The 13,169-nt window shown below is 45.8% G+C and overlaps 2 protein-coding genes across 14 annotated transcripts in view; one reads left to right on the forward strand and one right to left on the reverse strand.

Moving 5' to 3' along the window:
• The window catches only part of ANKRD13A (ankyrin repeat domain 13A), a 42,104-nt gene extending 36,203 nt beyond the window's left edge, over positions 1 to 5,901 (reverse strand). The window contains exon 1 of one of the 3 annotated variants that reach the window (XM_074402258.1): positions 5,804 to 5,901. Coding sequence is in view for 2 of the 3 variants with exons in the window: in XM_039471982.2 (XP_039327916.2) it covers positions 5,335 to 5,430 (96 nt within the window). In the remaining variant the exon portion in view is untranslated. Of the gene's footprint in view, positions 1 to 5,334; positions 5,703 to 5,803 lie in introns of those variants that run through there. The other 2 variants (XM_039471982.2, XM_039471983.2) reach the window with 2 other exon arrangements.
• Positions 5,902 to 8,472: 2,571 nt separating this feature from the next.
• Positions 8,473 to 13,169, forward strand: part of GIT2 (GIT ArfGAP 2) — a 71,296-nt gene continuing 66,599 nt past the window's right edge. For 9 of the 11 annotated variants that reach the window (XM_039471796.2, XM_039471800.2, XM_074402260.1 and 6 more), the window contains exon 1: positions 8,473 to 8,668. In XM_039471796.2, coding sequence (XP_039327730.1) covers positions 8,617 to 8,668 — 52 coding nt within the window. In that variant the 5' untranslated portion in view covers positions 8,473 to 8,616. The remainder of the gene's footprint in view (positions 8,669 to 13,169) is intronic. The other 2 variants (XM_039471797.2, XM_039471803.2) reach the window with 1 other exon arrangement.

Here is a 13,169-nt window from a genome sequence, read left to right on the forward strand (position 1 = left end):
AGGAGGCTGAGACAGGAGAATCACTTGAACCCAGAAGGTGGAGGTTGCAATGAGCTGAGAGGTTGCAATGAGCTGAGATCGTGCCACTGCACTCCAGCCTGGGCAACAAAGCAAGACTGTCTCAAAAAAAAAAACCCACAAAAACATATACACAAATACACACAGCAGCATTATTCATAATAGCCAAAAAGTGTCGACAACCCAAATGTCCATCAGTTGACAAATGGAGAAACATTTTTATCTAACAAACAAAATACAGTACATCCATACAATGAAATATATTCAGTCATAAAAAGGAATGAAGTACCTGACACATGCCACAGCATGGATGAACCTCCAAAACACTACGCTAAGTGAAAGAACAAATGATTCTATTAAATGTCCAGAATAGGCGAATCTAAAGACAGGAAGTAGGCTAGCAGGTTGCCTGGGGCTGGAGGGGTTGGGAAGAAATGAGGAGTGACTTTGTATGGGGTATGGAGATTTCTTTTTTGGGTGATGAAAACGTTACAGGCTGGGTGCAGTGGCTCACACTTGTTGTAATCTCAGTACTTTGGCAGTCCAAGGCAGGAGGACTGCTTGAGCCCAGGAGTTTGAGATGAGTCTGGGCAACACAGGGACACATTTTCCCCAACAAAAAATCTTTAAAAATTAGCCAAGTGAGGTGGTCCTTGCCTGTAGTCCTAGCTGTTTGGGAGGCTCAGGTGGGAGGATCGCTTAAGCCCAGAAGGTGAAGGCTGCAGTGAGCTGTGATCGTGCCAGCCTAGGCAACAGAGTGAAACCCTGTCTCAAAAAAAAAAAAAAAAAGAAAAAAACATTCTGAAATTTGACAGTAGTGATAGCTGCACAACTCAGCAAATATACTAAAAACCACTGAATAATAACCTTTAAATGTAAATTATATAAGTGAACTATATCTCAATAAAGATGTTGTGAAAAAAATCAGTGTGTATTTATTTATAATACATAAAACTAATCTATCATCTACTGTTTGACAAGTTGCTTAATTTCTCCTGAGCTTCAGTTTGCTTGCTTGTAAAATGGAACAATTAAAATACACCTACCTTACAGTTCTTACAAGGGGGGAAAGGCTTTAACTTAGCACAGTGCTTGACACCACAGTAAGCACTGAGAAGAGTTATCTGTTTTATCATACGCCCACACTATGTAGTTTCATATAAGCTGTCACTTTCTTCCTAAAAAAGGGATTTGTTCAAATTTCATTACAGTTAATAGTGGGGCTTAGAATTTTCAACTAATAATATCAGCTCAGAAACCAAGGACTTTCAGAATTTAGCTGGAATTCACTTTCGAAGTTGATCATTTAGGTTTTTAAATTTCTTTAGCCAGGAGCTATAACCAAATAAAAATCCATCCCCTTTTAACTAGGAATTTCCTTCCTACTTGCTCATTTCAGCCCATCCACTTTTCTTGCTCAAAACCCTTAAAAAAAAATTTTTTTTTGAGTTGGAGTCTCACACTGTCGCCTGGGCTGAAGTGCAACGGCATGATTTCAGCTCACTGCACCCTCTGCCTCCTCAGGTTCAAGCGATTCTCCTGCCTCAGTTTCCGGAGTAGCTGGGATTACAGGCACCTGCCACCAAGTCCAGCTAATTTTTTGCTTTTTTTTTTTTTTTTTTTTTTTTTTTTTTGAGATGGAGTCTTGCACTGTCACCCAGGCTGGAGTGCAGTGGTGTGATCTTGGCTCACTGCAACCTTCGCCTCCCAGGTTCAAGCGATTCTCCTGCCTCAGCCTACCGAGTAGCTGGGATTATAGGTGCTGCCGCCACCACGGCCGGCTAATTTTTTGCATTTTCAGTAGAGACAGGGTTTCACTATGTTGGCCAGGCTGGTCTCAAACACCTGACCTTGTGATACACCCCTCTCAGCCTCCCAAATTGCTGGGATTACAGGCGTGAGCCACTGTGCCCAGCCAATTTTTTGTATTTTTAGTATGTTAGCTATGCAGGTCTCAAACCTCCTGACCCTCGTGATCTGCCCATCTCGGCCTCCCAAAGTGCTGGGATTACAGGCATGAGTCACTGTGTCCAGCCAAAAAAAATCTTTTTAAGGAGATGGGGTCTTACCATGTTGGCCAGGCTGGTCTTGAACTCCTGTCCTCAATCAGCTGCCCTGCCTCAGCCTCCTCAATCAAAAGCCTTCTTTACCATTTTCCCGTCCTCTTGCCGAGCTCTGAGGCCAGGCTGCAGAACCAGACAACCGGGTGCCCCTTCCAGCTTCCTCACTAGCCTCAGGTGAATTATCAGCTTCCCTGTGCCTTGGTACCTGGCATACAGGAAGTGCTTCATAAACTATCACTCTCACTTCTAGGGAGCCTCCAGCAAGAGGCTGCTGGCTAGCCTTCCTCTCTCTCAACACAGTCAAAGGCCCTTGCTCCTCTTCAATCTCAGACGGTCCTGGTCTTCTGTGTGGCCACCACCCTCAGTTGGTGGGAATAGGAATCCAGAGGCCAGTTTCCTAAGGTGACCCTGAGCCCTTGATGACCAACGGGGCGTATGCAGGGAGCAGGCTCTAGGCTATTCATCTTGGATGCCTAGCCCATGGCTCAGCGACTTAAATCTGCCCAGAGGCCTCACCTAGCCTACCCGGGGCTGCAGTGAGAACCCCAGGAATGTTCTCCTCTTACCTAGATGCTGTGCTTTTCAACCGCTGGCTTCCTAACCAGGAGCCTGGCTCTAGAGTCAGGCCTCATCTGCCATCCTCCATCTCACCCAACCCAGGTTTTCCAACCCTCTCTAAGGTACACTGACTCACCTTTGCATCTGACCTCTTAAGTGTTCATGTCTCAGCATCAGTAAAAAGGCCAAAGAGGTTTAGCAGACTTCTTTAGCTAAGTGGCAAATGATATAACTAGAAACATAAATAGTTTCAACTTCAACAACCAACTTCAAGGCCCCACTGAATATTAATAAGCTGGTGGGTTAAGAGGCACTTTATTAAATGTCTCTGTTGATCAGATGAAGGCCTGAAACAATCTCGTAGTTGGCAAAGTTACACAACTGCCCACTATTAGTGACACTGACAGTGGGATAAGGGCTGGCTCACACACACTCAAAACATGTGCTTATCCTCTTCATCTGGATAAACTTGATTCTTTCTTGTGTAGCTGTTCCTGGAACAGGAACAAAAAACCTGGAAAAAAATTCTTACAGCTATCAGTACATGCTGCAAGTCTCACTCAGGGTTAGGAGGAATGAAGAAACCGACAGCAGAAACTCACCAGCAAACAAAACGTCAAGGGAAACAGCCACTTTACTGCTGGGGTGATAATAATTTTCGAGGAGTTTTTGTTTGTTTTTTGAGATGGAGTCTTGCTCTGTCGCCCAGGTTGGAGTGCAGTGATACGATCTCAGCTCACTGCAACCTCTGCCTCCCTGGTTCAAGCAATTATCCTGCCTCAGCCTCTTAAGTAGCTTGGGATTACAGGTATGTGCCACCACACTCAGCTAATTTTTGTATTTTTAGTAGAAACAGAGTTTCACCATGTTGGTCAGTCTGATCTCAAACTCTTGACCTTGTGATCCACCCACGTCAGCCTCCCAAAGTGCTGGGATTACAGGCATGAGCCACCACGCCTGGCCTTAAGAACTTTTTGTTTTTAATTATGCAATCAATACATGTTCCTTGTATACAGAAAAGAAGCTCAATCCCCAGGTTTACAAATGATGATTAGAATAACAGCAGCTACTGGTAAATAATATTGTTTCCATTTACTATATGCCTGTACTTTCAGGTCCATTATCTTCCTTATTTATTTTCCATAATCCTGAAATGAAGTCATATTTACTGAAAGAACTAAAGTAGGGGTTAAGAATACAGGATTTGGGCAGGGTACAGCGACTCACGCCTGTAATCCCAGCACTTTGGGAGGCAGAGGCGGGAGGATCACCTGAGGTCTGGAGTTTGAGACCAGCCTGACCAACATGGAGAAACCCTGTCTCTACTAAAAATACAAATTAGCCGGGCGTGGTGGCACACGCCTGTAATCCCAGCTACTTGGGAGGTTGAGGTGGGAGAATCACTTGAACCCAGGAGGCAGAGGTTGCAGTTAGCGAAGATCACACCACCGCACTCCAGCCTGGTCAACAGGAGTGAAACTGTCTCAAAAAAAGAAGAAAAAACAAACAAAAAACAAAAACAAAAAAAGGCACCGTTTTTCAACAGAGATGCCACTGACTTTGGGGGCCAGATAAGTCTTAGTTGTGGGAGGCTGTCTTGGCCATTGCAGGATGTTTAGCAGCATTACTGGCCTCTACACACTACCAGTAGCACCCACTTCCCACTTGCAACAACCAAAAATGTCCCCGTACATTGCCAAATGTCCCCGGGGGAATCGGGGTTGGGGGTGCAAAATCACCTCCAACTGAGAGCACCACTGCCTTAAAGAGATGGCAATTATGAAAAGATTAAAGCAGGCTCCCCAAACTCGGGCCCATGGGCCGCATGCGGCCCCCTGAGGCCATTTATCCGGCCCCCCCGCCGCACTTCAGGGAGGGGCACCTCTTTCATTGGTGGTCAGTGAGAGGAGCACAGTATGTGGCGGCCCTCCAGCGGTCTGAGGGACAGTGAACTGACCCCCTGTGTAAAAAGTTTGGGGACGCCTGGATTAAAGCATCAAAGCACTTTAGAACAGGAAGGATTTTAAGGAGCCTGAGAAACAGTGATTCTCAAACTTTGCTAGGTATCAGCCTCCCTGGGGAGTTTGTTAAAATGCGGCACCTGGACCTCACCCCAGACCTATCAACACAGTTGAGTGTTGGGTTTTGCCCCAGCACCCACATCCTCATTCTACAGCTAAGTTAACGTGAGCCAGAGAGGGAAAATGCCTTGCCCAAGGTCACAGGGCGAGTTAGAACTTGGCTTCCAAAACCAACCAAGCCCTTCCTTACAACAAGGAGGGTGTGCTATTTCTACGTCTTTGAGGCAGCAAAACCTAAAAATGGTTAAGACGGTGCATTCCGGAGCCAGACGGCCCGAGTTAAAATCCCGACTTGGCATTTATCAGCGGGGTGGCCTCGCACAAGGCACGTAGCCTCTGAGAGCCTCAGTTTCCTTCTCTGTCCAGTGGGAAAGTAAGAGTAACGACCCCCCAGCGTTACTGGAAAGGTGAAAGAGCGAAGATGTACAAAAAGCCCGGGGTACGGTAAGTACTCGATACGTGTCCTATTATTAGGACTGTCCCACACCTGCAAAGTGGAAAGGGCATGGGGATCCCGGGGACAGAGGGTTGAAAATGCGCTCAGGGAGGCGAAACAACCCCGCCCGATTTCCCGCAATCCCCTCCGGGAGACGGACCCCCACCCCGCCCCTCACCTGGCCCTGCAGCTCCTTCTCGAGCTGCCGGTAGTCGTTGTTCCAGACTAGGAGGTGCAGGGGGTAGTGGTCGCCGGCGTCGCAGGCCGAGGACATGGCGAGGAGGCCGTAATCGGGCCCTCGCCGCCCGCCCGCCCCAAGTCTCGGCCCCAGCGGGGTCTCAGGCGCCCGCCCGCCTGCCCTGCGGCCGGTGAGTGAGCGAGCCAAGGGCGCGTTACACGGCTGGCCGGCTGAGCGGGTCGGGTGCGGGGCGCGCGGGAGGTTCGGGGTCGCGGGCCGGCTCTGGGACCCGGTCGGCCGCGCCCACCCCGCGCCCCGCGGCGTTCCCGCCCGCGCTGACAGCTCGCGGACCGACTTCTGCGGACCAAACTGCCCCAAACAGGGAAGTGTGGAGAGCGAACCACCGCATGCCGCAGCGGGGGGAGGCGACCTCGGGCACCGGGTCCGGGGTCCGCGCCATTTCACCCACCTCCAGCTCACACCAGGAAACTCACTGCAGCCCACAGAGCAGAGCTGCGGTTAATTCTCTTGGCTGAAGATCTCCACGAGGAAGGTTTGGTCTGTCTATCCCCAGCTTCTTTCCCCTGTTCCAGTGGCCCCATGTGGTTCAGTCCACAACTGGGCCTCTTCCATTTGCTCTGCAGCCAGGGGTGACAACTGAGGCCTGGACCAAACCATTCCAGCTGCTGACACCCTTGAATCCTTTTTGGAGCAGGGCAGATGCTTCCACGATGGATCAGAAGCCATTTTGGAAGTGGGCAACACCAGACAATTTTTGAAGGAGGATCTCTAAACCTTGGCGAAGTGGCTTCAAATATAGTATTTGCATAGAAGGGGATATTTCTACTTCATGATTTCTCAACCTCGGCACATTTTGAACTGGGCAGTTTTTGTGTGGGGGTTGTCCGGTCCTTTGCAGGATGCTGAGCAATTTCCCTGGTCTTTCTCCCCACTTAATGCCAGGAGCACCCCCCAAAACATGTCTATCCAGATATTGTCAAATGTCCCCTCGGGGAGAAAAATCGTCCTCAGTTGAGAACCGCTGTTCTATTTAAACTCCAAACCAGGCTATGATTCGATGGCTAACTATGGTGGTGATTTAGTCCATGTATGAACATCATTTTTAAGTTAGCTTTTTGGATTTAAGGTTATGGCTGAAAAGACTGATAAATAACACCCATATTTGACCACACTCTGCGAATACGAAGTTTATCCTTTGAGTTTCGGGCACTATGCCTCCTTGACTCAATGGAACCAAATCAACTTACAGCTAGCTACTTGTGGGCTTGCACTTTCTGCTGCTTCTTCAGCTCAGCTGTCTACAACTAGACCACTTAGCTGGGTGAAGCTATTTAATGCATTGTGAAAACATTCCCTCTGCCTTCTGAGTGTATGCACATCCAGCTCTTCCGTTGCCTGCAACAACAGCTGTTCAAGAATCCCAGCCTAATCCATTCTCCACAGATGTGGAGCCCAGAAGATTTGTGAGTTGTTAAATCAAAACAGGATGCAGGATCCCCAGTATGGCACCCGGAGACTCTTAACTATGGAATGCATGGGAATTCTGTGATTATTCCTACATCACACATTTAGCAAACTGGAGAGATGGACTCAAGACTAGTGCTTCTGAGGCCTCTACCAGCACTTTTCATTTTATCAGACTTTTGCAACTTAGTCTTCTTCTTTATCATCTCGTTTATTGAACATCTCCCTATCTCATTAATCAGAAAACCCCACAATGACGGGAACCACATCTGTTTTGCTTACCAGGGTAACTAAAACTAAAATAGTACCTGACTCACAACAGGTATCCAATATTTGCTGAAAGGAGATCATAGTTGTATTTATATGTAAGACTGACAATAAGTAATCATTGGTATTAGGGTCACATCTCTTTTCTCCTTCACACTGATTCACTTCATTTCATTGTGTTTATCTCATACCATTCTGTAAATTACCCCAGGTTAGCTATTCTTATTCTCAAATTCCTAGCATATGAAGAAAAACAGTAATTAGAAAATAATAGCAATATCCGTAATCATGGGAGCTACTATTAGCTCCATAATGAGGGATTACTATTGAGCAGGTATATCACATTTTTTCCATAATTTATTCCATCTGTCCTTAGCCAGAATGAATGTTTAACTTTGCTGGTCACATACAAGTTTTGTTGCATATTCTTCTTCCTCTTTTTCTTTCTTTTCCTCTCTCCTTCATTTTTATCTCCTAACCCTTTAAAAATGTAAATATCATTTTTAAATAGCAAGCCATACAAAAACGAGTCGTGACTAGAAGTAAACAACACATTATCTTCATTTTGAAGATGAGGTTAAAACTGAAACCCAAAGAAGGAATCATCTAACATATTCTTTCTTGTTATTGTTTTGGGTTTTTTTTTTTTTGGTTGTTGTTGTCGTTGTTGCTGCTGCTGTTTTTGAGACAGTCTCGCTCTGTCACCCAGGCTGGAATGCAGTGATGTAATTTCTGGTCACTGCAACCTTGGCCTCCCAGACTCAAGCAATTCTCATGCCTCAGCCTCTGGAGTAGCTGGGATTACAGGCATGCGCCACCACACCCGGCTAATTTTTGTATTTCTGTATTTTCACCCTTTTGCCCAGGCTGGTCTCGAACTCTTGGCCTCAAACGATCTGCCTGCCTCGGCCTTCCAAACTGCTGAGATTACAGGAGTGAGCCACAGCGCCCACGCTGGAATCATATAATATATTCTTAGTTTACTTTAGCTACCTCAGTAAAATACAAGCTTCATAAGGACTGGAAATTCAGTCTTTGCTCACTGCTGTTTCTCTAGTGGCTGGGACAATGTATAAAACATGGTAAGTGCTTGATAAATATTTGTTGAATAAAGGAATGAATGAATGAACTTGACCGCTGATTTCCTCAGGAAGGTTGTGGCTCCAGGGTTCTCATCACAAGATATTGCTGCTTCCGCTGGTATTAATCAGTCGGGACGAGGGGAATCTCTGCCAGAGAGGGAGACCCAAATTCAATATTTAAAGGTCGGACAGATGATGCTAGGGCAGTCTACTGCCCTCACTCAAGATGGCGACAAGGCAGTGTGCCCTTTCCGGTCACATGACCTGACAGTCGCAGAAGGGCTCCTCCCCGCGCGTGCGTGCTGTGCCAAGGCTTCAAGGCGCTGAGGGGAGAGGCGCCGCCGCCAGCTGCCCTGCCGCCGCTGGGACCCGTTAGAGCGGAAGCGCCGCCGCCGCCGCCTTTGCTGTCCCGGGGCCTCTAGTTCCCGGCAGGTGGAAAGCGCGAGCCATGTCGAAACGGCTCCGGAGCAGCGAGGTGTGCGCTGACTGCAGCGGGCCGGGTGAGTCGCACCGGCCGGGCCCGCTCCCCTCTGCTTTCCTGGCCGGGACCCCTACCCCGGGGCCGCCCCCTCAGGTCAGGCGGCATCCCGCCGCCAGGCGTCCGCAGCCCGCGGCTGGGGTCGCAACGAACGGGTCCCGGGGCGGCCTTGGGGCGGGACCCGTCCCGGGCCTGTCAGAGCCTGGCGGGCCGCCGCCCTCCCGGTCCCTCGCGGCCCTCCTTTCCTTCTCGTTCCCTCCGGTTCCCTTGTCCCGTGCCAACTGGGGAGGTGACGGGGGCCAGAGCTGCTCCCCGAACAGGAAGGGGCTTGGGCAATCCACAGGAAAGCCAATTACAGAAGTAAAATGCGAGCGTCCTCCCGGCTGCAGCCTCCAGAGCTGCAGGTGTCACCTCGCACACTAGACCCTCTTTCCGCCTGGGGGCCCTGCCCGGGAAGGGCGACACTCCCTTAGACTCGCCAGAGAGTCCCCATAGATGATTTCCCCGCTCCTGACATCCTGACAGCTACTCCGCTTGGGAGAAGCGCCAGGAGATCTGGGGCTTGCAAACACAACCAGCACTTAAGAGGCAGTGCTTGCCTCAAGTTTGAGGATCTGAACGGCCTGGGTTCAAACTAGATTTTGCTTCTGGGTGACCTTGGGCTGTTGACTTCACTTGGTGACTTGGTTTGATTTCCTCATTTTTTCGATGAGGATAATCGGGAGTGTCACTCTCAGTGGTGAGGAAGAGTCAATGAATACCCGTAGGATCACATCATCTGAAGCTTTTCTTTTTGGTATTATGTTGTTTACCGTAGAACCCTTGCAGTCCCTTAAAACTGGAATTGGCTGTATAAATCATACGTTAATTACAACGGAAACAAACACAAAATCACCAGCAATATAGGAGCATTGAAACGCTAAAACCATTCCTTCATAATGATGTATAACTGTTTATACATAATATTCACATGTAGAGATCAAATGTGTCTTAGCAATTGCAAGTGAATTGACAAGTCTCTGAATAGATTATTACGTGCAATTTTAGGTGCGTGGATGTATTGGCTTTGAGTAATTTGAAGATAGCTTGGCTTTCTTGGCACAATAGTGTCCAGTAAACAATCTTAATTAAATCATTGAACACCACTGGCTTTGCAACTGTTCTGATCTTCAGCTTGTTATTTGGAAGTGGAGACTGATTTTGAATAGAACTGTGATAACTTAAACGTTGCGTGGTTATCTTATGGCCCGTAAAGTGCAGGTGCTGTTACCAATTTCCTTTGAAGATGGGGAGGGGGTGTGGAGGAGTTCAAGAAGTATTTTCTAAACCAAGTTAGTGTGAGTTATACAAACTCCGTCGTTTTTTCTAAAAATGTTATTTGTTCCACTTCCTTATTTTCTTGCTTATTTTCAGTTGAACTTTGATGTGTTTAATTCACGTGTGTCTAGCTTGTAACTTCCTCTTGGAATGCATATTTGTTTGCTTCTTGATGGGGTATGGGTAAAAGCAAAGTTGTTTCTCCATTGCCACCCTAAATATACTTTTGCAGCATTTTGTGCATTTCAGAATATTTTTCTTCCATTGTATCGCTTTAGTTGTTGTCTCATATGCCTACTCTGCAGAGACTTGAGTCACTTCCTTCCTGTTTTGAATATAATTAGGCTACCTTGAAATGCTCTGTGAAATTGAGCAGTTAGGAATTTGTACTGCCTTTTCTGCAAAGCCCTACTGAGAGAATTACCTAGAGGGTTGGAAACCTCTCTTAGATTCTGATGAATGATAAGGCCTTCTCCCCTAAAATGCATGTGAACTTTCTCATTCACACAGAATTTATGTAAGATTTGTCTGGGGGAGTCACAAACATTTTTGAAGTGCATTTGTGGTGTCCCTGGAGCCCTGGCATAAAGCCTCCAGATGAACTTAGAGGGTTTTACCCAATCTTATCATACAAACATAATTTTATTTTACTATGTTAACATTCTAATATTCTTTCCATGGGATTCTGATCCAGGATGCTAAAGTGGTTACTCGAATACCTGTCTTAATTAATATGTGTTAAATTCTTGCTGTCTTTACTTGTTTAATTTCCTCAGGAATACTGCAAATCCTCTGAATGATAAGTGAAAACCAAAGCTGTGCTTCAAAACAGTCTTTTTTTTTTTTTTTTTTTTTTTTTGTCATTAATGTTAGTACTATACTTCGGAAAGCAGTGTTGTTATGCATCTTTTTTTTTTTTTTTTTTGGGAGTCAGAGTTTTGCTCTTGTCCAGGCTGGAGTGCAGTGGTGCAATTTCAGCTCACTGCAACCTCTGCCTTTCAGGTTCAAGCGATTCTCCTGCCTCAGCCTCCTGAGTAGCTGTGATTACAGGTGTGCACCACCACGCCCCACTAATATTTGTATTTTTAGTAGAGAATACAGGTTCACCATGTTGGCCAGACTGGTCTCAAACTCCTGACCTCGTGATCCACCTGCCTTGGCCTTCCAAAGTGCTGGGATTACAGGTGTGAGCCACCGCGCCTGGCCTGTTATGTGTTTTTATTGAGCTCTTTCATCTGGGTATTTCCAATCTCTGTTTTTTAGGATGATATAGTAATAGTGACAGTTATACTTCGTTGAATTATCTTGATTCTGCTTTATGGCAAATGTTTAACCATGATCACATCTTCTTAAATATTCTTGTTTTATTTTTTATTGAATCTAGTTCCTTTCAAAGACATCACACTCTGAGTTCAATTACCTGAAAAGTTCATGGAGATTTTCACTACAGTAATATAGTGGTCACATGAAATGTTCAATGTTTTAAGTATTTCCCATCAAAAACTTTTTCCAGTGATCATGAATTTTGTGGACTCTAAAAAATATCTGAATACTGAGAAAATAATTTAGAAAAGATAAAACAGCTAACATTACTGAGAACTTTACTATGTGTGAAGTACTTCATTTACTCTCTATATCCTTACTCTCCTGAGATATGTTATTATTCTTATTTGATCCATGGTGAGAACACTCAAAGAAGTAACTTGTCTGAGATCATTTTGTGAGAAGTGGCAGAGTTGGGGTTCAAACCTTGAACTGTTTGTCTCTGGAGCCAGCCCTCTTAAGCACCACACTCACTGACTCCCAGGATTCATCTTTGATTGAAAGCATATAACTTTTCATTATATGGTTTGAAAGAGTTTCAAAAAACTCCTAAAAAATGGTAAAGATGGTATATATGCATTTTAGAGATTTTTGTGGACATTGAAGAATTTTAAAATGTAACCCTTAGACCAGGCAGCTTAAGTGGCACCTATTGTCACCCCATTATGAGTGTGATGAAATGTAGGTCTTTCTTTATTTGAGGTTTCTAAGTATTCAGTTTACTTACCCAGATCCATCCTGCTTGCCAAGTATGAAATTATTCCTTGTTTCAAGAGACATCTAATGAAGCTCGATGATTTTAAAGGGAAAAAGTGTTATACACACACCAAAAATATTACTCATTTCTATTTTACATCTTTGCCTCTGTGAAGCTGGTGTTATTGCAGCTTCTTTTTTTTCAAATCAGTTGCAGGATTGGATTTGGTAGTTTATATAAAACAATTAATTGGCTGGGCACGGTGGCTCCCGCCTATAATCCCAGCACTTTGGGAGGCTGAGGCAGCAGATCACCTGAGGTCAGGAGTTTGAGACCAGCCTGGCCAACATGGTGAAACCCTGTCTCTACTAAAAATAACAAAAATTAGCTGGGCTGGTGGCACACACATGTAATTCCAGCTACTCAGGAGGCTGAGGCAGGATAATCTCTTGAACCCGGGAGGTGGAGGTTATAGTGAGCCAAAATTGTGCCACCGCACTCCAGCCTAGGGACAGAGCGAGACTGTTTCTCAAAAACAAAACAAAACACCACACAAGAAGCAATTAATGGATATCATAGAACATTTCCTAGTGGAAGAAGCCACGTTTCCCTGTCCTCAGAATCGTAGCAGCTGAGTGATTTTATGATTCTGTAACTTGCAGCTTTCTGCTAAGCATATTGGCATGTTGATTCGTAGCAGTGAATTAGGACAGCAGTCTTTACACCATTTACTGCATAAAATACTATCTGCATAATTCACTGTCGAAATTATATTATCTTGGCCAGGCACAGTGTCTCACGCCTATAATCCCAGCACTTTGGGAGGCCAAAGTGGACAGATCACCTGGGGTCAGGAGTTCAAGACCAACCTGGCCATGAATCCCCATCTCTGCTAAAAATACAAAAATTAGCCAAGCATGGTGGTGCACACCTGTAATCCCAGCTACTGGGGAGGCTGAGGCAGGAGAATCACTTGAACCTGGAAGGCAGAAGTTGTAGTGAGCCAAGATCGTGCCACTATACTCCAGCCTGGGTTACAGAATGAGACTCAGTCTCAAAAAAGAAAAATTGTATTATCTTGGTGTTTATGGAGATGGATCCGAAATCATTCATCTGTACCCTCTCAATTTGCTTTTGTTAGTTTGAATGAAAGAGCATGCATCTGAAATGCTAGATACACATTAGG

This window comes from Saimiri boliviensis, chromosome 7 (genome assembly GCF_048565385.1).
Source record: "Saimiri boliviensis isolate mSaiBol1 chromosome 7, mSaiBol1.pri, whole genome shotgun sequence".
In the NCBI taxonomy this organism is placed as follows: Eukaryota; Metazoa; Chordata; class Mammalia; order Primates; family Cebidae; genus Saimiri; species Saimiri boliviensis.